The sequence below is a fragment of the Bos javanicus genome, chromosome 10 (genome assembly GCF_032452875.1).
Source record: "Bos javanicus breed banteng chromosome 10, ARS-OSU_banteng_1.0, whole genome shotgun sequence".
Lineage (NCBI taxonomy): Eukaryota > Metazoa > Chordata > Mammalia > Artiodactyla > Bovidae > Bos > Bos javanicus.
This window is the reverse complement of record NC_083877.1, coordinates 21,588,125-21,613,373: the sequence shown is the minus strand read 5'-3', so window position 1 is coordinate 21,613,373 and position 25,249 is coordinate 21,588,125. Positions and strand designations below refer to the sequence as shown.

Here is a 25,249-nt window from a genome sequence, read left to right as displayed (position 1 = left end):
GCAAGGGGCTGGTATGAGAAAGATGCTCAACAAATACTTCTGGAATAATTTACCAAACCAGTTGAAAAACCTCATTCCGAAAGTGTGACTTCCGGCTACCTGTCTTCTCTCCGGGATACGATCTGTCACAGAGGATTGCAGTGTGCTCACCACTCTGCGTCAGGCAGGGCCCAGGTACGCTTCTCTCACCTGGGGCTGTGGCTCTCCTCCAGACCCCGTGGCAGGCACCCGCCCTGGGGAGCCCCGGGTGCTGGGGGCTGGGAGGAGACATGATTCAGAACTGTGGGAAAGAAATTGGACAGATACTGAAGCAACCCAGGTCCCATCACCCAGAGCCTTGAACATCAGTCCAGGGGCAGTGGTCTTGAGCTGAGAGGAGGAAATCCGGAGGTTGAGTCACTTACCATGCTCTGTACTAACCCCCCTTATGCAACCCATCCCCCTGGGCTGAAAGGAAGGTGTGGGATTCTTCCAGGCATCCACTGAGATGGGTGCCTCCTTCTTCCCAACTCAGGTAGAATAAACCATCTAGTGAGGTTCAGATCTGTCTGTCCAAACCGGATCTGGGGCTGGGGGATCCAGGGCACAGATGTAGGGGAGATGGTGCCTGAGAAGCATGGAGGCAAAGGCAGGAAAGAGACTGAGTCCTGGGTGAGGTAGGCACAGTGCACAGATGTCTGCAATGTGGAGGCTCTGACCCGGGGATGTGGAGGTAGGGGGAGAGAGAGAGGACTAGCAAGATCTATACCCCAGATTCCCTCTCTGAAGGTTATTCCTTGATGTCTAGCACTGCTATCTCAGCAGTGGCCTGTAAGTCATTGGTGACCTAGGAGAGACTGTAACCAGCCTGTATAATCTCTCATGTCTCTGATTCTATCCGACAATCCTTGATTACTGACTGAACGGGACCCTTGTGCCCTGCACTGTTCCATATACCTCCAAGGGGAAGGTGTGAGTGCAAAGTAGAGAGACAGGTGCATGTATGGAGCCAGCAAAGGGCCTGGGTGAGCTTCCGGAGAATGCCTCTTATCCCTCCGGCCCTCAACTATCTATCAAATGTGGCTCACACTATCTTCTTGTCTGAGGGCAAAGCCTACCAGATGATCTCTTGAGGTTGCTTCCAGCCCCTTTGAGATCTGTGATTTTATGGAGCTAATTTTGGCTCTGCCCCTAACCTATCTCATGACTCTATGAGTGAGTCCCTTCCCTCTCTGAAGCCTCGGTTTCCTCACCTGCAGAATGAGAAGTTTAGATGAGATCTCTGAGGTCCTTTCAGTTGTAGCAAAAGGAAACAATAACAAGTATTCGTGCTCACCGTGTGCTAGGCACTGTCTATGAACATACAGCATTACTACTCCTCCCATTTTGCAGATGTGGAAACTGAGGTACAGAGAGAAGTAACTGGCATGAGGTCACACAACTAGCACGTAGCAGATGGAAATTCAAACTGAGGCTGTCAAGCACTGTCGGAGTATGCCTCTCAGGCTAGAGTTCTGTGAAAAAACTGCTTTCCACATGGGGTTCATTGCACGGGGCCGGGTGTCATCCTCCTCCTCATTATCAGTTTTCTTGTATACAAACAGGTCTCGAGGCCTTTCCCAGCTGATTCGTCCCCCAAGCACTCAGATTCTTTAAGGAACCTATGCCCTGAGGAATGGAGGACAAAGGTGGGCACGGGTGGATTGGAAGCATGGGGGTCTGTCAGTCTGGTAGACTGAAGTTTGGGAACTGGGGAGAAGGGATTGAGTCTCAGATCAATTGCTGCTGTGCTGATGTGCTTAGTCATGTCCGACTCTTTGCGACCCCATGGACTGTAGCCTGCCAGGTTCCTCTGTCCATGGAATTTTCCAGGCAAGAATACTGGAGTGGGTTGCCATTTCCTTCTCCTCAGATCAATTGCTGAGTGACCATAAATACATCAGAGCCATCTGGAATTTTCCCTTGGTCTCCTGGGGCAGGAAGTCCCAGAGCTACACCTCAAGGTGAGAGATTACAGGGCTAGGGTCGGCAGGCCTGGGCAGGAGGACCTGGAGATACAGAGATCTCCCTGCAAAGCACAGAGCTCTGCTAAGGGAATGTCCAGAGGCCACTCCAGGTCCTCTAGGGTGGGAGTAGAGTGGGCCGGGTCCAGGGAGAGAAGAGCAGCGGGAGAGATACCAGGCCTGGCTGTGTGGTATGCTGGGGGACAGCTATGGGCAGCTTGTCTGCTGAATTTCCCAAGTGTTTATTTGGGCCTGGAATCAAGAGGTATACAGACCTAGCCTCCTGCATTCCCTGCCCGCAGAGCCTCCATCACACACACACCCACACACCCACACACCCACACACCCACACACCCACACCGGCCCAGGCCCAGTGCACAGCCCCAGCACCGAGTCATATGCAGTTTTATTCAGCCACAGAATCATCATGCCGGGCCTGCCCTCCTCCTTGCCACCTGCTGCCACTTGTCCATGGTCTCTCTCTGGCTGGGCCTGTGAGGGGCTCTGGGGCCCCAGCGAGGGCGGGTGTCCGAAGGGTCAGGCTGAGCTCGGGAGCTGGGGCCCACAGTCTGCCAGGTGGGCTCAGCTGCAGCCCCCCACGCCCTTGATGAGGTTGGCGGCCTCAGGGATCTGGCGGAAGAGGTTGCGCAGCGTGTCCAGCTCCTGGGTCAGCTGTTCCACGCGGTTGCGCAGGCGCTCGTTCTCAGTCATGTACTCCAGCACCTTCTGCTGTGTCTCCAGGATGCGCCGCTTGGCTTTGTCCCGGCTCTTGCGCACCGCGATGTTGTTCCGCTCCCGCCGCAGCCGGTATTCCAGGCTGTCTTTGTTCACCGCCTTCTTGCCCTTGTGTGAGGGGCCCGCTGGGGAGGGCGCCTTGAGGAGCGGGCTGCAGGGGGGCGCGGCAGCGGCCAAAGGAGCCTGGACGGGGAGGCACGGAGGGAAAGGAGTGAGGGTGTGGGGCAGGGATCCCACCAGCCAGAACACATGAGGGGCGTCGGAGGAATGTGGGATTCAGGGCTAGCTCCTGGCCTCGTCAGAACGACCACCGCCCTGCCAGCCGCACAGGATCCGCTGCTTGGACCCATACTGCCTTTCATGTCCCCCACACGCTCTGAGGCCATTTTCCTTCCATCTGTCTTGAGTCTCCAGTTCTACCCTCAGCAGGCATTTCCTCTTCTAGAAGCAGGAGGCAGCACAGAAAGGAGAGGAGGGGGCTGGTGGGCAGCAGAGAAGCTGGAGGGGGATGCCCTTAGATCAGGGCAGGCCAGCTGGTCACAGAGACTGCAGGACACATGGATTCCAGCCACACAGTGGGGCTTCAGGTGGGAGTGAATTCACAGAGAGGCCAAGCAGGGTCATGGCTGGGTGGCGAGCACAGAGGGCTTGGATGGGTAGATTTCACACAGCAACACCACACACAGACCCCGTCCACACGGCCTCCCTCCAGCCCCTGGGTGGCACGGAGGAGAACTGAGCTGTTCTTACCTTGAGGACGCGCAGTGGCTGGCTGGGTGACGCCAGGCCTGGGGGCAGGTGCATGGCTGTCTGCCCACAGTGTGCCACTTGGTACTGCAGAGGGTTGTAGCTGCTGCGGCTGGCCCCTCGGCTGCCCTCAGGCCCCCTAGGCTCTTCCTTCACAGCCACAGCCCTGGGGTCGTAGCTCCCTGGGCTGCTGTAGATGCCAGGCCCCAAGGCCTTCCTGTCGGGGCCGAAGGTATGTGGGGGATAGGCGAAGGGCCGGGGGTCAGCCGGCAGGTAGTGGGGGAAGGCAGGGGTCCCGGGCCCCTTAAGGCCTCGGGCCTCAGGGGCCGGCTTCACGGCGAAGAGGTCAGAGAGGAGCTGTTCTTCCCCAGACTCGATGTAGGCAGACAGGTCGATGGAGGCCTCATGCTCACACATGTCCCCCAGCTCCCCAGGCCCCGCGCGGGCCCCTGAGAACTCCAGTGGCTGCTGGCCAGCGCGGGGCTCGCACTCGTAGTAGGTCCCGTGGGACATGGCCGGCCCGCCCCCACGGCTCCCCGCCCCTGGCCGCCCCGCTCTTGGGGCACCCTCCGGGATGCTCGGCTGTCTGCCCCCTGCCCTAGATCTGCCCTCTCCGATCTCCGCCGTCACCCACTCCTGTGTGGTCTCTCTCCTCCCTCCTCTGCTGTTTCCTTTTCCTTCCTCTGTAGTCAATGCCTCTTTTCTCTTCCCTTTTTTCCCCTCTCTCCCTGGGGTGACTCAGGGAGGGGCAGGGCGCACCCCAGAGGGAGGGATGTAAGCCTTAGAGAATCGGGGCCCCTGGCCTATTTAGCAGATGGGGGCTACTCTGGTCAGGCCCCAAGCCAGGGTTCTAAGATGCCCCGGAGCCGATGCTTCTGGGAATGTCTCCTTCTCCCCGTCGAGTCCAGGGGGTTCCAGAATCCTCGTTGAGGGCAACAGCTCACTCTGAGTGTCCTCCTCCCTCTGACTTCCAAATGTCCTGTGCAGAATGAGTGCCCAGTCAGAAGGAAGAGAGGAACCCTCTTCCAGTGCCGACCCCCAGCCTGATCCGAGCTCCTCCCTGGACACACCTCCTTCTCAGTACCCTCCGCAGCAACAGTGCTGGGCTCCACCTACCCCCAGAGCCACCCTGTTCCTTTTGTAGACCCACCTCTCCAAACCACTCTCCTGGGTGCAGGCCAGGGGTGTTGTTTGAGGGGTTTAGGAAGTAGTGATGGGCTTCCCAGACGGCTCAGTGGTAAAGAATCTGCCTGCAGTGCTAGAGATGCAGGAGATGCAGGTTCGATCCCTGGATTGGGAAGAACCCTTGGAGGAGGAAATGGCAACCCACACCAGTATTCTTGTCTGGAGAATCCCATGGACAGAGGAGCCTGGTGGGCTATAATCCATAGGGTCACAGAGAATCGGATACGACTGAAGCGACTGAGCACACACACACACACACACAGGAAGTAGTGATAAGTCTGGGACCAAGCCATACACTAGGATCTGTCTTCTGGAGCAGAGCAGGCTCTTTAGCTAAGTTTTGCACGGGGTCTGTGCAATAGCCCAAGCCTTCACATGTTTCCAGCCCAGGCTACCTCTAGCAACCTGGCACTGTCCCTGACTGCCCTGTCTTGGCAGGGCTGGTCAGGGCTTGGGCTCCACGCCCCAGACCCTGGCGCCCTCAGCAACAGCTGCACTCCTCTGATGTTTCCAGCGCCTGGCCTGTGCTGCCAGAGCCTCAGGCTGGCGCTCTGCCCTGTACAGGTCCTGAGGGCTCTGCCCGTTTCCTGTGGCCGGGCCGCAGGGCTCAGGAGCTCGCTGCAGCTTGGTTTGCTCTTTTTCCTTCTGCATGGCCGTTCTCTGACCTCGATGCGTGTCTCTTGAGTCCACTTCCTCTTGTGAGGCTTGACAAAAGCCTTCTCTTTTGTCATCACCTCTTCCTGGGGCTCTGTTTCAGGGTCTCAGGGAGAAGCCCACGGCTCGCTGTCTGCACTTTTGGTCTCAGACCGGGCCCCTCTCCCTTCCCTTTTCTCTGGGAACTCCCTCCTCCCTCCTGTCAGAGACACTGGCTTTTACCTGTCACATTTCATCTGCAAAAGGGACTATGTTGTTGTTTAGTTGCTAAGTTGTGTCTGACTCTTGCCATCCCATGGACTGTAGCCCACCAGGTTACTCTCCCCATGGGATTTCCCAGGCAAGAATCCTGGAGTGGGTTGCCATTCCCTTCTCCAGGGGATCTTCCTGACCAAGGGGTTGAACCTGAGTATTAGCAGTTCAATCGGGCAGGCAGATTCTTTACCACTGATCCATCTAGGTTCAGTGAAAAGGAAAGGACACGTAGAAATGTGTCACTGATTCTTTCGTCACCAGCAAGTGCTGTGAGTGCCCTGTGGAGGCCAAAGGTTTTGTAAATTGGGCACAAGGGCCAGACCTCAGTGGTGTAAATATAGAGGAGCTGTGTACCATATTGCTGTTCAGGCATTCAGGTGTGTCTGATTCTTTGTGACCCCATGGACTGCAGCACACCAGGCTCCCCTGTCCTTCACTACCTCCTGGAGTTTGCTCAAATTCATGTCCAGTGAGTCTGTGATGCTATCTAACCATCTCATCCTCTGCCACCCCCTTCTCCTTTTGCCTTCAATCTTTCCCAGAATTAGGCTCTTTTCAAATGAGTCAGCTCTTCATGTCAGGTGGCCAAAGTATTGGAGCTTCAGCATCAGTCCTTCCAATGAATATTCAGGGTTGATTTCTTTTAGAATTGACTGGTTTGATCTCCTTGCAGTTCAAGGAGCTCTCAAGAGTCTTCTCCAGCACCACAATTTGAAAGCATCAATCAATTCTTTGGCTCTCAGCCTTCTTTATGTTCCAACTCTCGCATCTGAACATGACTACTGAAAAAAATCATAGCTTTGATTATACAGATCTTTGTCAGCAAAGTGATATCTCTGCTTTCTAATATGCTGTTTAGGTTTGTCATAGCTTTCCTTCCAAGGAACATCTTTTAATTTCATGGCTGCAGTCACTGTCCCCAGTGATTTTGGAGCCCAGGAAAATAAAATCTGTCACTGTTTCCACTTTTTCCCCTTCTATTTGCCATGAAGTGATGGGACCAGATGCCATAATCTGTTTTTTTAATGTTAAGTTTTAAGCCATCTTTTTCACTCTCTTTCACCCTTATCAACTATGTACCACATTGAACGCTAAAATAAGATGTGCAGATGTAGGGTTCCCTGCAAGTCAGGCAATTACCCCTCTAGTTAGAGTGCCCCCCATTTCTGTGCATAGCTTGAGGCACTTTCTCCAAAAGCTCTGACCTAGCATGAGGAATCTGCTAGTGTCCAGGAGACAGATCTCCAGTCCCTGATGGGGAGATTTCTACTTTCTCTTCATTTCAGAGGACCCTGTGGCAAACACTACCAGCCGGGAACTGCTTTAGTTTTGCAGCAGTGCCTCAGTTAACCACCAGGTGGTAATATTGATCCAAAATTCAGGACTTGAGTGGTTTCTGTGCTCATGAATCAGGTGAACAGTAGAGGGCAGGCTCCCACAGCCCTGGCAAGGGCAAGACGCCCAGAATGAGGAAGAGGAAAAATGGCCGAGATGGGGGTTTGCAGGGCAGTTGCAGGGAGAGTAGGCAGGCAGAGAGGACTAGGGCCAGGCCCTTGTCTCAGTGAGGAGGAATTCTACCCCTCCACCCCCACGATGAAATAGTCATGATGGTTAGGGCGTTGCATTTTCTGGTGGTATGCTTTTTCAATCCTTGAAACATACACTTTTCCTTGCAGACCATTTCCATGCAGACCTGTGAATTAAATAGGCAAGTAAGCAAGACAGATGGTATTTTTATCTCTGCTTTATAAAGGAGGAAAAGGAGGCTGAGAGGCTGAGCTGCCCAAGGTCATGCAAGGATGAAGCTTTAACCTGCGTAGGGAGGAGGGAAAGGCAATGGTATAGTTCTAGAACCTGACCCCCCACCCCCACCCCGCTGCCCTGCCGGGGAAGAAGGGATAGGGGAAGGCCACGCTCAGTGATTCAGAGAGAGCTTCTTTGCCCTCAGCCGGGCACCCTGGGGGAGAGGGAGACTGCGTCTGGCGGGCGAGCCGCCCTGGAGGAAGCAGGGAGGTGTGCAAATAGGCCGGCAGGAAATGAGAAAGCTCGGAAGCTCAACCTGGGGGGTAGATAAGCAGTCTCGGCCCTTCACCTCCCGGGCTGACGTCGCCGTGTTTCCCAGTAACCGGGGCGCTCTGGACGTCTCGCGTCTGGGAGGGGGAGGCGCTGGACGGGAAGCGGGTGGGGAGGGCAGTGCCAGCCAAGGGCAGGGGGGTTTCTTGGGTTCGGCGGAGTTGAGCAGGAACGGATAGAAGCCCTTCGTGGCCACCTGGAATCCTTTTCTCCCTGCGGCTGCAGTTGCTACCTGGGTGCCCCAACTGAAACAATGCATCTGTAGTATCTTAATGACTTTGTATCAGGCCTCAGTTCAAACACCACTTCCCTCACCAATTCTCAAAGCTCCTTCCGTCACCTAACGCTAGGTGACCTTGGGCGAGTTACTTAATCGAACTTGTAAAATAGCAGTAGTAATGCCTACTTTGTCGGCTGTTTAAACTTTGAATAAGATAATGTATAGAAAGCAACTGGGCTGAGCCGGTCAGTCTCCTTCCTGCCCTCCTATGACTACACTCTGTGGGGGTTTATCTGTGTCTCCTTGTGTGTTAACTGGCTTCAGTTAATTGTGTGAGCCCAGGGACTGTAACCCGCCAGGTTCCTCTGTCCGTGGAATTCTTCAGGCAAGAATACTGCAGTGGGGTGCCATGCTCTTCTCCAGAGACATGCTTCTGTAGCCTTGTCTGAAGCTTCAGTTGGACAAGATTTTTTTTCCTTCTAATTTTATTTATTTAAATTTAGACTTTTTAACTTTCCATTGGGGTATAGCCTGTTACCGATATTGTGATAGTTTCAGTTGAACAGTGAAGGAATTCAGCCATACATATATGGACAAGCATTTCTGACCTTGTAGGTCCCAGGCACTGCACAAACTTCAGGGAACTGGCCAGTCCAGTCCTGCCTGCAGAACCTCAGAGCCCAGAGGTATGGGCAGTGATGCTGTGATGTGCACCACAGGTACCATATGCATTCTTGTCTTTTCCCCGCAAAGACTATTTGCTCCTTAAAGTAAGGTCAGACACCTCTTCAGCTAGGGTAACCACGCTACCTGAATTAAAATTAAGGAGAGGTGTGTTGACATATATGACTGTTCTTACGCAGACAATGAAACAAAATATTTGAAGTCTGTGCTGACTTGGAAAATTCAAGGGTAAGTTTGCTATTCCCACAGCGCATAGCAAAATCTTGGATATTGTGGTTAGAGAAATATTTATTGACCACATTAATAAATGAATACATAAATAGCTGTGATTTCAGTGCTCACCAAAGGCTCCCAAGTTCCCTAAGGTCAGAGGATCTGAAATTCCCCACATTAAAGTGACTGACACAGTTAAGACAGCATAAAGGCCCAGGTTAAAAATAAATGCATGTTGCCTAGGAGGAGACCCACATTTGCCCTTTTGAGCAGGTTGAAAGATCAGCAAGTGTCACCTTACAAAAGAGAGGGGGCTCCCAGGGACAGGTGTCTCTAGGGACTGAGAGGGTTGGACTTGCTGGAATGGGGTGACACAAGGAAGCCTTGGGCAGCCTGGGAAAAGAACAAGCGTGTGTTGGGGAACTGGGGGCTCCCCAAGGGTGGATATGAGGCTTGGAGAAGGGCCTCTTGCACAAGACTGGCCTTTGCCCAGCTTGCCCTCACTCTTTTGGGACAGCCGTGGGCTAGGAGATTCGGGAACCCTTTGAGATTAGGTTCAATCTTCTTTTTTCATCCCTCTGAAAGTGCTAAATAAGCGAAGTGACGTGCCCAAAGACACACAGCTGTTTGGTGGCTGAGCTGGGCCTCGGAGCCAAGTGTCTGTGCCGCTGTGAGTGGCAAGCCTCCAGCCTCAGTCTAGAATGCCAGCCACAAAACAGTTATGCTGGGGCCAGGCTGGGACTGGGAGTGGAGGCATCTTGCCTGCCAGTGTCCTCACAGTGTCCCAGATGGTGAACAGTGATGTCCTAACACCCCCCCACTCCGCCCCCGCCGCCTCCGCGTGTCTGTCAGCAGAGCCAGCTCTGGAATGATGCAGTCTCAGGACAGGCTGCGGGAGGGCTGCCCGCAGAGGAGGGACCAGATCTAATCCTGTCAGCTTCCTCCAGAGATTAACCCGGAGCACCAGGAGGTACTTGTCCTTACCTCGACTGCTTCCTCCTCTTTCCTGGTCCCTCAGTCCTCCTCTTCTTCTACTTGGGTGGCTGAGTGGACCCCACCTCACCTCCCAGTCCCTCACATCAGACCTCTGGCATCCAGCTGGGTGCTTTCCTAAGCCCCTTCCACTGGGGGATGTTTCTCCACAGGCTCAGCCTGTTCCTTTCTGATGCCTTTGGCTGACGGGGCCTTGGGGGACCACCCCTGCCTCCACCTCCCTCCATTCAGCTTGGTGCTGTCTGTCCCTCGCCCAGGTTTCCACCCTGGGTAAAGATGAGGTTCTTCTTCCCAGATAGTTTGCTAGCTCTCAGCACAATACGGGCTTCCCGGGTGGCGCTAGTGGTAAAGAACCTGCCTGCCAGTGCAGGAGATGTAACAGACGTGGTTTCCATCTCTGGGTCAGGAAGATCCCCTGGAGGAAGGCATGGCAACCCACTCCAGTAGTCTTGCCTGGAGGATCCCATGGACAGAGGAGCCTCGAATGCTATAGTTCACGGGGTTGCAAAGAGTCAGAGACAATTGAAGTGACCTGGCACACATGAACAGCACAATACATCAGTATGAACAATAATACTCAGACTTCATGGAAGTAAGGAGTTTTTGTTTCAAAATGAGAGGGAGCTGTTTGAATGTGCCAGCACTGTGCCCCAGGACACCTCAAAGCTATGGAATGCAAGGGCCTTCAGGAATGCCATCCTGGGAGGAACCTGGTAAACAAAGACCTCCCTCCTGACAGAGACAGGAAGTGCCTGGCCACTCTGTCTTGGAAGGTCATTGAATTAACAACACCACCAACTTCATTTCCATTTAAAATTTTATTACATCAACAAAAAAGAAAACAAAAAAACCTCACAAAACAAAATTCTAAAACCTAAACAAACTCAAAGACAGAAGACTATTATCCAGGTATAACCAAAACCCTCCCTGAAGGGGAGAAAAAACCCAAAAAACTTAAAAATCCCAAAGAAATAGAAATACCAGCTTCAAAAATATTTATCCAAAAAGTAAGGCATCCACTTTACAAAAACAACAACAACAACAATAATTGGAGGAGGTTGGAGGAATGACAAGAGGGAACAAGAGGATGGTCCCCTGACCCTCCAGGGGCCAGCCACAGTCCACCTGGAGTCCACTCAGAAGGGACCACAACTTGGAGCAAACCCGCATTTCACTGATGCAGGCTCAGGCAGGCCGGGTGAGGAGCCAGAGGCCAAGTAGGCCAAAAGGGCTCCCCAGGTATTCCAGTTGCAGCAAACAGTATGAGGAGTTGGGGGGAGGGGGACTTCTGCCTGGGATAAAAGAATCCCAGTCCTTAGCACAACAGATGAGGTGGGGAGGCTCCAAGGGCCCTGGCTGGGCAAACAACAAACAATACCTTCTCTGGAGCACAGGGAATGGCAGCCCTGCCTACAGGACAGGATAGCTCCAAGTCCGCAAACCACAGAGAAAGGGCTTTTATGAGCCCTCCACAGTGACCTTTTGCCATGGCCCTCTCATCCTGACCTGGAGGCTGTCCAGACAGGATCTTGATGGGAGCAGGAGGAGGGACGGATGATCTGAGGTAGGGGAGGAATTGGCCTTCAGAATACACTTTCTCCCCAGTTTTCTACATGATGGGCTAGGCACCTCTGGGGAGATGGGAAAAGCCCTCCCGCTGGAAAGGCTTGTCATACCAGGTCTGACTGGAGGGCTAGAAGCAGGGGGTATTTTTAGGTTCCAGTTCTTGGATGGGAGGTGACTTAAGGCTAATTTGGCTCAACTTTCAGGCATGAAGGGCTTGGGGAGCCTTCACACCATCGGTCCTGAAGCTAAGGTCCAGAGAAGAGGAAAAGGGCAGGATGGGGGTGCCAAAGGGCAGGATGGGGGTGCTGGCATTGCTGGCTGCCTGGGGCTGTGTGGGGGCATTGCCGCAGGGGGTCATAGGGTGGTGGGCTCCTTCCCATGGAAGTGGGAAGGAAGAGGAGTGGAGCTGCTTTGTGATTAGGAGAGAAATGTCCACTACATTGATAATAAGCAAGTTTCTGGCTTCAGGAAGCTTTGGCACCGAGTTGCGGGGAGGATACAGGGGCAGAGGCAGGGCTGGGTTTCTGCAATCTGAGCCTTTCCCAATCTGTTCCACAGGCCTGGCTGGGGGAGGGGGAGAAGGCAGTTCTCCAGCCCATTGGTCCTCAGCTCAGTGGGGACGTGCTGTCCCAAGGAGCCTCACTTTGCACAGGGGGCCAGGCCAGGGTGGTGGCCAGGAGCCGTGGGGCAGAGGGAAGCATCACCTCTGATTTCTTGGGTCCCTGGTAAAGGGAGGGGGCCTTGGGTCTCTCCAGCTGACCTTTCATGGTGACAGATTTGGTTGAGTCTGTCCCTCCCAGGTGACTCACAGTTGCTGCCACTTCTCTTGGAGCTGAGGCCTCCCTTGAGCTCAGGAATGGGGAGGGAAGGCAGTACTGAACTCAGGTTCCTGAGGAAGCGACTGAGGGTGTGGACCCCGGAGAGAGGGCTGTGGAGGGCACTCCTCTAACAGCTGGAACTTGGGCAGCTCAGGGGAGGGGGGCAGTCCAGGGAGGGAGAGGTGGCTTTAGACACAGGCCTTGGGGTGAGAGGAGGCTAGATCTTTGGGCACAGATGTCAGTATCTTGTTTATAGTTTCTCACACCCATACCCAGGTCTTGTGCCTGCTTGACAGAGGCAGAGGTGTGTGTGACTTTGTGAGCGAGTGTGTGTGTGTTTGGGGGACCTGGGCAGAGGGCAGAAAGGGAGAGGAGGGAGGAGGCAGCTGAGAGGGGAGGGTGGTCCTCAGGGCCCCACCGCGTCCTTGTCTTTGGAGGCAGGGGGCTGGCAGATGGGCTGCTGCTGCTCCATGTCCTGGTTCCTATCTTCCATCTTCAGGTCCTCGGCCCCCTTGGGGTACACAACTACACATATCTTCTGACTCACCAGGGTCAGCAACTCTGTAGGAGGAGGCCACACAGAAGCCAAGTCAGTGCTGAGCATCCCACCAAGCCAACCAACCAGGCCAAGGCCCTTCCCACTCTCCTGCCTCAGCATCTGGCCTCAGCTAGGCTCCTCTAGAAGACTCTCTCTCTAGGAGATGGCTGCCTTGACTGCCTCCTCCATTTCTGGGACACCTGTTTGCTGGCTGCTCCTCCTCATCAAGGCCCCAGGCCCACTGACCGCCAATTCTGGGGTCTCCACCCAGCCCATGGCAGCTTCTCCAGGATGGCCACTCTGGCAGGCCTAAGGTCTGCATGGAAATCCCCAGAGTTCTCCTCTCCTCAGAGGTCTTTGAGCAGAGACCTTTCCTGTGGCAACCCTTTCTCCAGTGCTCTGTAGACAGCCTCCTGATCCTGGTGGGGCTCTCTAGCCAGACCAGTGACCACTCTACTCCAGACCAGGGGCCCTCTGGCTGCCCATAATGTTCAGCAACTCACCAATGAACTTATTGAAACACCTGGGCTTGTGCTGCCAGTAAATACCCAGGAAGTAGACTGGCACCCCTGTCACCATGATGGCCAGGCCGATGCCACACACCACGGGCTCTGACCACAGGCTGAAGACCAGCAGGAAAGCCCAGAACAGCAAGTAGATGATGGGGAACAGCAGGTTGACCTGTGGATCAGAGTCGCTGTCACCTGTGTGGCCCCTGTGGCACCCAAGATCAGAACATCTTCCCTCTTCTTCCCAAAGGGAAGCATTTGCAGGGCAAAGCTGGGCTTCACTCAGCTCTGTGGCTCCCCCACCCCGAGCCTTGACAGGGCAAGTGCTATGTCGAGGGATGTTGGTGAACATGGGCAGTGGGACAGTAAGAGCAGTGTGGGGGCCTAGGGAGGGGACAATCCTCATTGTCGTCCCAGGAGGGATCAAACAAGGCTTCATCATGCAGCTGCATGCCTGCGGCAGTCACAGAAGCCCGTGGGGGTTGACGAGCTTGCTGGTATATTGCTATACGTCTGCTGAGGGCCAAAGGTGAAGGAGAGCAGAAGAAATGAATGGGGTCAAGAAGGAAACTTCCTGTCAACCAGACCCCTACTCTCTCCCAGCTGGCAGGGTAAGGAAATTGTCCCTCCTCTCACCAGAGTCAGCTCCAATTTCTTTTAAGCCATTTGAGAGGATAAACCTAAGACCCAAGAAATCAGGAAAGCTAGTGTGGTATGAGGCAGCCCAGGGCCTTGTTTACTTCAAGAAGGAGCAGACTCTACAGGCCCAACATCCTCTTGTTGACCACAGGTGGGAAGTCCCCCATAGTCTTCTTCAAGGTTCTAGACTCACTGCCTTTCTCCTCTTGTCCTCTCCTCTCGGAGGGTAAGAAAGTGGTAGGGAGATGGCGTTATTCTGCTTCCTCTTCCCTCTAGCACACTTTCTAAGCGTGGCAGGAGAGTGGCAATGGAAAACAGAGATGTGAAGAGCATCTAGTCTCCCTGTGTCTCCAGAACGTGTGTTAGTTGCTCAGTTGTGTCTGACTGTTTGTGACCCCATGGACTAATGTAGCCCGCCAGGCTCCTCGGTCCATGGGATTCTCCAGGCAAGAATACTGGAGTGCGTTGATGTGCACTCCTCCAAGGAATCCTCTTGACCCAGGGATTGAACCCAGATCTCCCGCATTGTGGGCAGATTTTTTACCGCCTGAGCCACCAGGGAAGCTCATTTCCAGAATAGGATTGTTCAAATAGCTCAGGGATATATCCTCTTCTTCAAATTTGCAGGAGAACCTGTAGCACTCTAGCATACGTTGTTCTGAGCAATCCCATTTATTCCTATCACAAAATTATTTCTTGTACAATCAAGAGATTTACCAGGCATCCTACTATGTGCAAGGCTATAGTAGTTTAAAAAGGGAGGATCATGGAGTGCTGAAGTGGACTGGGAAACTTCAAGAAAGGTTCTTGAGTATGGAAAATGGTTAAAATTTGGAGAGGCAGATGGGAGAAGGAAATTCATTCTGGGATGAGATGGAGAGACTGAATGAGTAAAGCCAGTTTACGTGGAGGGACAAGGAGGAGACTAGTCAGATTAGAAGGTCCAGGAAAAGTCAGCTGACTTCTTAAAGCCTTAGAGCCACAGGAAACAAAGAAATGACATGATGGAAATAATGACATGATGGAAGTTATCAGGTCATGGAACCTATTCCTCCAGCTGCAGTTTGCTCTGGTCCCATGGAGAATGGAAATGGCTGCCCCCTTCACACATGGCCTTTGCTTCCCAAAGGGTCTCCCACCATCGTGGAGATGATGAGGCTTGGTCAACAGTGAGAACAAGGTGATTTTAAAAAATCTGAGCTCAGCTAGAAGCAGCGGAGGAGGGGGAGGGGGCCCCACAGGAAGGTTCTAGCACCTTAATGGGGCGGTTGATGTCCGGCTTCTTCCAGCGAAGAACTATCTGTCCGGCAACCGTGACGCCATAGAAGAGGTAGTTGATGAAGCCCACGTAGTTGATGAGCGTGTATATGTCGCCGGTGACAAGCATCAGCAGGGTGGAGATGCACTGGGGGGCATGGAAGAAGCTCAGTGATCAGAAAGGCCCTGGGAGACCGGATAAGCTGTTTACTGGTGGCAGGCTGCTCGCCTGCCTCTAGGCAGACAATGCCATTCCACAGTGGATCTCTCAAAATGGAGACTTTATAGCTTCTCCTAGAAACCCAGGTCATTGCTAACAGCTTCATCACCAGGAAGTTCCTTCTTACTGCAGGAGTGATAATCAAAACATTTAACCATGGGTACAACATGGACACTAACCACTCAGAACAGATGCTGGCTGTATACACCTGGACAGGCAATGCTGGTGGCACCCAGCTCTATGCCACTCTGGTCTCATTTATATTTCTTCCCTAGTTGAAGCTCAAGCTAATTTTGTCTTTTATCCCTTAGGGAAGACTGTTAACTGTAGATTAAGGTTTATTCTTGCCCTCATCCTCTTTCCCTGGTTGAGTCATCTAATTTATTTTTCTTCTTTCCTTTTTTTTTTTAAATGTCATAAACAGTTATATAGCACTTCCTAAGTGTCAGGCTCTATTTTTAGCATTTTACAAATATTAACTCATGTAATCCTCATAACATCCTTCTGAAGTTTTCTTGACAGAGTTCACTTCCCAACTTCAAAATCATCTCAGTGGATCTCTCAGAAGCATATTCTTTCCCTCTGCTAAGTTGTTAAGGCCAATAGAAGGCTCAGTTCTCCTGTAAGATCTGATGGTGAAAATAAGAAGAATTTAAGGGATGAAAAAGCCAGATTCTTACTGTAGTTGCCTTGTAGTCATAAAGAAAAGAAAGAAAGTGAAGTCGCTCAGTCGTGTCCGACTCTGCGACTCCATGGACTGTAGCCTACCAGGTTCCTCTGTCCGTGGAATTTTCCAGGCAAGAATACTGGAGTGGGTTGCCATCATAAGCCTGCACCAATGGCGCAAACTGGAAAAAAGCTTGTGGCTCACTGGGAGCACTGAGCCTTCTCCAGCTGCCTTTCACTACTGACCAATCAAGATGACCTTCTTCCTGTATCGGAACGTTCTGAAATTTCTTCTAATGTACAGTGAATGCCCTTGACTCTTGAGAGCTCTGTTCTCTGGTCTAACTGCTTCTCTGTTAGACCAAAGTCATTTTTGATATTTTAGTTGGGATCCAGAAGGAAAAACAAAAAAACCAAAGACTCACTGGGGATAAGTCTTTCTCTTTCTGTATGCCCTATATAAATGATTCTACTCTTGTGTAATTCTGCCTCCATTTACCAGACAACCCCCTTGTTTCCTTTTCTTCACTTTCAGTTTACCAGTCTTCCCTTCTGATTTTTCTTATTTGGTGTGACACCAGATTTGGTGAACACCAGATTTATTTCAATGGTGTTTCCCCAGGACTGGCAGAGCCTCCTCGGGCAAGAGGGTTGATGGGGAAGGGTGGGAGTGTGCTGTGATCAGCCAGGAGCAGAGGCCCAAAGCTGCAACCCTACCGGTAACAGGGGCAGGAAGAGCCAAGGAAAAAAGCTTCTTTGTGAGCTTGTATAATCTGGAAGCAGCTACTTCAGTCTGACTCAAAACGATGGAAGAATGAAATGAGCCGGCCTGGGAGACTTAAGGCATTTCAGGACTTAGGCTTCTTCCTTGCTATATCTCTTGATATTAATCAGGCCCATGTATACCATTTGCTAGATTATCAGAGGCCCCAAGAAACCTAGGAGCACAAGGGTAACAGTGGCACGTGTGGGAAGTATGAACCCCCAGTTCAAAATAGCACAAAGAGGGAGGGTATGTGTAGGGCTGGCAGAAGGAGGGACCCTTACTGTGAAGAGCAAGGCTGGGATGGGGGTGCAGCGCTTCACGTGGATCATGGCCAACACGCTGGGAAGGTGGCCCTCCCTGGCTCCGGCAAAGAACAGCCTGGCAGAGAGAAAAGCAGGTCAGCCTGGGATGCCCCATGGACCAGCCAAGCCTCCCTCCCTAGCCCAGCTCCCTCATCCGTGTCCACCTCTGCCCACAAGGGAGCATCTCCACTCCAGCCAAGTACTCCTCGTGCACACCTTCCAGCCCACTAGTCAAAGGACCCACGTTCACAAATGCAGGTGCAGGCAAACCAGAGGCAGTCAGTGGATACGTGGATGGATTCAGGGATGTGGAGGCCTTGTGTGTGGTCTGGGGTTCCTGATGACGTGCTGTTACTCTGTCTCTCACAAAGCTTGGAGAGCTGTAGGAGTAGCCTTTCTCTCCTTTGCTTAATGCCTTAATCCCTTAAAAAATGTACCTCCCCCCTCAGAGGATATAGGTTCTTTGGGGCATGGGGAATAAACTGTACATGAAAATATATATCCTGGTGAAGAAGTAGTTGCTCTTGTGGGGGGTAGGGAATGGATGTGGATGAGGAAGGGACACACGAGAACTTGGCAGGGGGGATATGTGGAAATGTTCTATATCATCGTGTTTTGGGTGGTAGTTACATGGTTGTCTACAATCGTTAAAATTCATCAATCTGAACATTTATGATCTGGGTATTTTGTGGTATGTACCTGAAAATTTATATCCTTAAACTACTTATTCTAATCCCCAAAAACCATCCTAAAGAAATGTATACAGTTAGTAAAAGGAGTACATACAAAGATATTGTAAGAGAAAAAAGATTGAAAAAAAATAGACAAGAAACTCAAACTTTTTTTTTTCCTGCACTGTGCCATAGCTTATAGGCTCTTAGTTCCTTGACCGAGATTGAACCTTGGGCCCTTGGCAATGAAAGCATGGAGTCCTAACCATTTAACTTCCAGGAAATTCCCCCAAACATATTTTTTAAGTTTAAAATAATGATAATTTTTCTGTCTGAGATACTTGTAGACTCACATGCAGTTGGAGGAAATAATGTGACCTTACATAGACTTCACCCAAAACTCTCCCATGGGTAATATACTGCAAAACTATACTAAAGTATCATGACTTGGATATTGATGTTTACAAATTATTTTTAAAAAGAGAGATTTTAGGGAATTCCTTGGTGGTCCAGTGGTTAAGAATCTGCCTTCCAATGCAGGGAACACAGGTTTGATCCCTGGTTGGGGAACCAAGAGCCCACATGCTGTGGGGCAACGAAGCCCACACACAACTAGAGAAGCCTGTTTGATGCAGCAAGACCCAGTGTAGCCAGGATAAGAAAAAAAAGAGAGAGAGAGAGAAATTTTAACATAAAGAGCAGCCCTTCTTCCTCTTTCCTCTCCCAAGAAAAAAGAATACTGTAAGCTGTTAGGAGTCATTTACATATTAGTAGAAATTAGACCACTTTTTCTTTTTTCTATGATTTTGGAGGGAAAGGATCAGCTAAGGGGTGAGAGGAAGGGGATGTGATGGGGGGACAGAATGGCAGAGAGTCAGTACGCTGGGTGGTCTGGAGAGAACTGTCACTTTGTCATTTGGGTATGGGGGAGAGTGGGGCTATCAGCAGCAGCTCCTGAGGAGTGTGAGGGTTGATTATGGCCCAAAGTACCCATATGCACACCATCGTTGCCACCATCAGCAACCTCGCCCATTTCATAGTTTCATGCAGCTGCACGGCATCGCCTCTGCAGGGCAGCCTCATGCACCCAGGGGGCCCCAGGTGCTCTGTGGGCCTCACCATGCACATAACCAGGGTCCCATGTTCATCTCTCTCCTCCACATGCAGCCAGGACCAAGGCAGTTGACAGGTCCAACAGCACTGGCAAGTCAAGTTCACAAGAGACAATCGTTGCCCGGCGAGCCAACCACGGAGCAGACAGGACATTAAGCGTGACACACGCATACACACGCCTACTCCTCAGGAAGAATCATCCTCTCCCTTCCCCCAAACACAAAGGAGTAAGAGAGAGGAGGGAAGGGAGGAAGGAACTGGAAGGATGAGTTGAGGAGGCCTGCTGGGTGAGCTGTGCCTCTGACTCCAAGGCTGAGCGCACCGGGCCCCCGCCTCCGCATGCACACACAGCCGGACTACATGCACGCAGACTGCTGCTCAGCCTGCCCGAGGGACAAACCCCACTCTAAAGCGACTGGAGCCAGTCACTCTCCTCCAAAAGATCCCAGAGAGCCTCAGGGGTCACTGATCTTCCACCGCTCGCCCTTGGCTGGGGCCTCCAGGCGGCCACTGCTCCTGTGTAACACGCATACGAGGTTGCCGTGGGTGAGTGCCGGAGGGTCCTGGGGTGAAGGGAACGCCCACACTCCCTCTTCCCTGCCCTGCCCTCTTCCCTTCCCTGTCCTGAAAACATGACACTCGTTTGTCATTTCATGGGAACTCCTCCCTGATATGACTGGTGCTTGGGAAGCAGTTGAACTCAGGGGCTCACAGCTTGTGAGTAGGACTGTGTCCTTGGGGGAGGGGGGCTTCCTAAGAACCCTGGGAGGAACCCTCTGAGCCACAGCAATGGAAATCATCCATTATCTGCTGGGCTCAACCGCCCATTCTGGAGACAAGAGATGGGACATCAAAGAGGGGGCCAGATGTCCGGGTGTGCGGAGGTGGGGGCTGGGGACTCCTGGGTCCACTCACACCTTGGGCTTCCCTGAGAGTTTGGGGTGAGATATGGCTTTGGACAAATGTTTCCCTTTCGTTCTTCCCCAATTCTCACTTCACACCCCTACCCGAGTCTCATGGTGGCCACACAAGGGCCTTCCACAACTGCTTGTCTGTTCAACAGGGAGGAGCCTGCACCCTCAGGGCACTCAGAGATGAACCGGTTCCACCTGCAGTCTGGACCCAGGACTTTCACGGGAGGTCAGCCCAGAGGCCCCGGGCATGGGTCCCTCCTGGTCTCTTTCAGAGTGGGGTTCCTTTCCAGCCAGCATGGCCTGTTTCTAGGCAAGTGGAAAAGGGACTCCGAGGCTGCAGGCAAGATGCTGTCCTGCTGCCAAGCACACGGCTCGGGCCTCCTCAGCCCTCTGCTCCTCTGGACATGAGGTGGGAAGGCTGGTGCTTCTTGCCACCACATGTAAAGCCACACACGTCGTGCGTCACCACATGAGCAGCACAGGCTCCTCCGCCAGGCGCCCACACAAAGCCCCGTTGATGGAGACAAGCCCCCCCCCCCCCACATATACAGAGCAATATGCACAGCAGAGGGGTCCCTGGCCCTGGAAGGGCCTGGATGGCACTCACCGGGAGGAGGTGAAGAGGGACCCATTGACTCCTCCAAATGTAGACAGGGCGACAGAAATGGGCATGATCCAGGCCATGACCCCCAAGAGTTTCTCTCCAAAAGTCTGAGAGGGAAAACAAGAGGGTGAGTAGAGAAAGCGAGCTCACAGCCTTCCACATGCATGTCACTGCTGAGAAGGCTCCCTCCCAAACCCACCCCTGCTGAGTCTCGGGTTAAAGTCCAGGGAAGGAGGGACAATGGAATCCATGTCCTGGCCGCTTGTGCACCCCCAGGTCCCTTGGTGATGACTACACAGTGGGGAGTCAGTAATGTTTGGGACTGAATAATGAACAAGGCTGTGTGTGGTGGTGATAATAATAATAAACATTTGTTATCCTTGCTGTATGGATAAGGAAACTGAGGCACAAAGCAATTAAGTAGTTTGCCTAAGATCACACACCCAGAAAGTGGAGGGTGAGGACCGGAAGCCAGCAGTGTGATTCCAGGCCTCGCGTATAAGATACACTAATGAGTCAGGCGGGCTGGGGTTCAAATCATAGCCTAGCATTTAGGAGCTATGAGATCTTGAGCAAAGTTCTTAATTTTTGAGCCTCAGCTTTTCCATCTGTAAAATAGAAATAAATCTTGATTCATAGAAACAGAAGATATTGGGGGGGTGGTTGGTATGATAAGAAAAAACCACTACGTAGGCTAAAGAAAAGGTGGTGAAGCTATACACTAGTCTTCATGTATTGAAAGGATATAAAATGTTGGGGAGCAGCTTTTTCCACATTCTCTGAGCCAGGGACATACTTGAGTTACGGCACTTGTCTTTATGCATAACCCATAGCACATTTGGGGGAGGGGTTGTTCAGAAGAGCTGTCTTGCTGGGGAGGGTTGATGTCTGTGAATGGACAGTGCAGGGCCTCTTTCTTGATGGTCTTCAGAGATGAGACGTGTGGTAACAGTGGCGGGGTGGGGCTGTGGTCCGGGTGAAGCCGCATGAGGGAACTACGTGGTTCCCAGGTCTTTCCCAGGTAACAAGGACCAGAAGGCCTTGGACCTGCAAGATCTCTTTCCCCAAAGAACACAAACTGCACACGCTTTTCCCTGATGCGGGAAGGAGTCAGGTTGTCCAGGCGTGGTCATAGAGGCAGAGGGAAATGGCATGTCTTGTGCAAGACAGTGACTTTCTGAGGAGGAACCCATCTCCTTTATACAATCATCACATATACAGTTTAAAGTGCCCTCGGTCAGGAGTTAGCTCTTCTCAGGTGGCTCAGTGGTAAAGAGTCGGCTTGCCAAGAAGGAGACTCAGGAGATGCTGGTTCAACCCCTGGGTTGAGAAGATCCCCTAGAGAAGGAAATGGCAACCCACTCCTGTATTCTTATCTAGGAAGTCCTGTGGACAGAGGAGCCTGGTGGGCTGCTGTCCATAGGACTGAAAGTGTCAGACAGGACCTGGTGACTAAACTACCACCACAGATCAGGAGTTGGCAAACTTTTCTGTCAAGGGTCAGAGAGTAAATATTTTGATTGCTCCTGGACACCTGAAGGTGTGGCTTCTGCCCTGAGGACTTGAGAAGACTTCCAAACCCACAAAGTCATGGATCGGGGGAAAGTGAGTGGGATTAAACCAGTGAGGCTATGTCACTGTTCCTGGTTTGAGGGCGTATGAGAGTTTTTGCTTTTAAATATTTATTGGAGTATAGTTGATTTACAATGTGGTCTTAGTTTTGAGGGCATGTAAGTTTGATTTCTATCCTTTTTTTAAGTTGAACTATAGTTGACTTACTGTTTCAGGCAAAGCAACTCAGTGATATATTTTTATATATATATATCTTCCTTTTCAGATTCTTTTCCATTATAGGTTAGGACATGATATTGAATATATTTCCCTGTGCTATACAGTAGGTCCTTATTCTTTATCTATTTTATATATAGTAGTGCATCTCTGTTAGGCCCTATTCCTAATTTATCCCTCCTCAGGTTTAATTTCTTACCACAGCGACTGCATTTGATGCCAGCAGCTCCTGGGGGGACATTGCAGTGACGTAAGCCACATTGGCAAAGACATACACAAATGTGACCAGTGGGATGGAGATGAAGATGGCTCTGGGAAGGTTCCTGTAGAGGGAGAGGAGGTGAGAGGGGGCAGGTCTGGCACCTGGGACCACCTGCCTAGTCAGGGGGTCCGGGGAGTGCCTTCTGTCTCTCTGCAGGAAGCTGACCTTGCAGCCTTCTGTGATGTTCCCTCTACTTGGGGGGTGGATTTTGTCTCCATACGGGCAGGACAGTTGAAAGGAAATAAGACAGCTTAGGCTAGAAGTACACTCCACACCTGTTTATCTCTTCCTGACCAGAGTCTCCACAATGTGCTCCCCCCACCCCTCATAATTCCTACATCTCAAGACAAAGACCTGTCTGTTGCAAGACAGGTGAGTAAGATGCCTGGAATTCTCTCAGGGCACTTTTCATTCTCTAAGGCAGTGGAGTTATCTCAGTACCACTTTCAGCTTGTAATCTGCTCCAGGGTAGTCACTGGATTGTTTTTCTCCTGCAGGGTGAGTGACAAATGGTCTAAGTTCCTGGAAAATGAACCATTTCTTCAGGCTGAACCATTTTGAATGGTTCAAAATGAACCATTTCTCCAGGTCATGGTCAGAAGGGGGCTATCGGGAGAAGTGGGCGGTGGGCACCTGGCTCCCTCTTTCCAGTGGCAGGTGCCTTGGATATTGAAAGGGGGAGGGGGAGAGCTGTTGTAACTCACTTGTGGGGATCGACAAGCTCCTCAGTCACGTAATTTAGAAAGTTCCAGCCTCCATAGGCAAAGGAGCCTTGAAGGAAAGCCAATGCGATGAGGCCGATGTCGGGTTCCTGGAAATTATCAAATGCATTCTTTGGCTCCAGCCAGAAGTACTGTCCTGTGGACACACAGACAAGAGGCTGCTCAGAGAGACACATGTCAGAGCCCGGCAGCCCCAGGTCCCTGGTCTCCAGTGAACCACACATATTGGTGAAGTGGGGCCAAAATGGGCCAAGAAGTTCAGGACCCCCCAGAACATGATAATGATGAGTTCAAGTGGGGGCTCAGGTCCAAAGCACAGCTCTGAATGTTCCTTTTTCAAAAGGCAGAGTTCCTTGGAAGGAAAGACTGGGAGAGGTTACTGGGCAGGGCAGGGTAAATGGAGCTGGCTCACTAGGACTCAGAGATGCAGGAGTGGAGTCACTGGCAGTCTTCTGACCACCCTCCCTCATATTCAAGTTTGTACATTTTCATGGAGAAAGCAGCAAGAACAACAGACGCTCAAACATAAGCTTCTGTGATGCCATTAGCTCAAGCTTGCTGTGCTTTCTTTGTCAATATCCTCCTGTCTCTTCCTAGGGTGTGTGTTTGCTCTATCTTTTCATGGAATACATCTCCTGAAGATGGGGAAACTTCAGTGGACAGCTTTCCAATTGCCTTCTCAGCCCTCAGCACAGTATCCTGAACACATGGGGTCCTCAGGAAAGGCTGCTAAGACTGTAATGAGATACAGAGTAGCTGACCATATGTTATATCTTCACCCATAATCGAGCATTTAGACAGGAAATAATGAGATGAGAGTGATCGGGAGAAGGCTTTGAGACCAGATTAGGAGAGCCTCATATCTTTGAAAAGACAGCCCAGCGATTTCTTTAAGTCTCAACTCTTGAAAATAATACCACCTGCTCAAGAAATGAATCCAAAGGATGAAAATTATTAGGCCCATTATAGAGCTGAACCTTAACTCTGTTTCCTGGAATCAAAATCCAGACACACCGTACCACTTCCAGGGCCTGTGGGCAGGTGGGAGGTCCCCCTGTTTGTCATCTGACTTTCTCTAGGAGGTAGTGACACTAGGCAAAGTCTGGTGCTGCCATGGGAACCATGGAAACCAAACAGACTCAGGCTTGGAAAGGGCCAATCCAATGGGGAATGTTGGCAGGGGCCCCAGGAATGTAGAGCTCTCTCTTGTGGAGCTGAGTAATTTCTGAAATGTGTAAAAATCTCCTCTGTCTCCCATTTAAGATACAGACAAGATAAAATATAAGATACAAAGAGCTTTCCTGGAGCTGGGACAAACAGCAATGTTTAGAAATATGGAATCTTCATTTACCTGTGCTGGAACCATGAGGTCAGCAAGGGAGGAGAGAATTTGGCACCCCAGGGGGTGCTCAGCTCCCAACCATCCTGGGGAAATTGGTTTCTTGTCCCCTTTGTCAAGCAAGCGAATACAAAAAGTCATTCAAGGACTCCCCTAGTTGCACTGGGAGTTAAGGCTCCCAATGCAGTGGGGCCCAGTTCAATCCCTGCTCTGGGAAAACTAAATCCCGCATGCCACAACTAAGACTTGGCACAGCCAAATGAATAAATAGTAATAATACGTAAAAAAGGATAGAATTGGGACATCTCAGGCTGTGCACACATCCACAGACAGTGCGAGGGTGTGTATACACGCAAGGGTTGGCGTGTTCTGATGATACCCACCTTTGCAGATCTGTACAACTCCCATGATGATGATCAGGCCCAGGGCCAGGAGCTTGCCAGCTGTGAAGACGTCTTGAACCCGGGTGGCCCACCGCACACTGGAGCAGTTGATCCATGTGAGGAGCACTGCAATGACAGACCCCCAAACACATCCTCAGGGCCATAAGGAGACTACTGGATCCCTCTGGACAGAAGCAGCAACACTCCTCGGTCCTGATGATGAGACTGTAACAGGCGAGCCAAAAATGCCGCAGGCTCATCACCAGCATCTGAAACTTTGGAGGGGTTAGTAGGTGGGGTTCCAAATGCGGATTGCTTGCTCAGAACATGCCCTGCTCAGGCTTAGAAGTCAGAAGTAAGCATGGAAGTGTGGGCACTGACTTTGGGGAAAAATCAGCCTCTCATCAGGGCATGAATGTGGGCTCAAGATA

General features: G+C 51.6%; 2 protein-coding genes across 3 annotated transcripts in view; both read right to left on the bottom strand.

Annotated features, from left to right (window-relative positions):
* Positions 1-1,622: 1,622 nt before the first annotated feature.
* On the bottom strand, positions 1,623-5,074 carry CEBPE (CCAAT enhancer binding protein epsilon). The gene is made up of 2 exons (XM_061430431.1): positions 3,468-5,074; positions 1,623-2,900 (listed from the first exon to the last, which is right to left on the bottom strand). The coding sequence occupies exons 1-2, from the start codon at positions 3,975-3,977 to the stop codon at positions 2,565-2,567; spliced, it is 846 nt and encodes a 281-aa protein (XP_061286415.1). The 5' UTR covers positions 3,978-5,074; the 3' UTR covers positions 1,623-2,564.
* A 5,466-nt stretch (positions 5,075-10,540) lies between these two features.
* The window catches only part of SLC7A8 (solute carrier family 7 member 8), a 52,759-nt gene continuing 38,050 nt past the window's right edge, over positions 10,541-25,249 (bottom strand). The window contains exons 5-12 of one of the 2 annotated variants that reach the window (XM_061430429.1): positions 24,819-24,944; positions 23,079-23,232; positions 22,312-22,435; positions 20,328-20,431; positions 17,002-17,098; positions 15,067-15,216; positions 13,167-13,344; positions 10,541-12,686 (exon numbers count right to left, since the gene is read on the bottom strand). In XM_061430429.1, coding sequence (XP_061286413.1) covers positions 12,532-12,686; positions 13,167-13,344; positions 15,067-15,216; positions 17,002-17,098; positions 20,328-20,431; positions 22,312-22,435; positions 23,079-23,232; positions 24,819-24,944 — 1,088 coding nt within the window. In that variant the 3' untranslated portion in view covers positions 10,541-12,531. Of the gene's footprint in view, positions 12,687-13,166; positions 13,345-15,066; positions 15,217-17,001; positions 17,099-20,327; positions 20,432-22,311; positions 22,436-23,078; positions 23,233-24,818; positions 24,945-25,249 lie in introns of those variants that run through there. The other variant, XM_061430430.1, reaches the window with a different exon arrangement.

What these genes read in the sequence shown, in the direction of transcription:
- CEBPE (XM_061430431.1), bottom strand. Translation starts at nt 3,977, where the DNA reads ATGTCCCACGGGACCTACTACGAGTGCGAGCCCCGCGCTGGCCAGCAG. An exon ending in AGCCACTGCGCGTCCTCAAG is followed by an intron (nt 2,901 to 3,467) that starts GTAAGAACAGCT and finishes CTCCCCGTCCAG; the next exon opens with GCTCCTTTGGCCGCTGCCGC.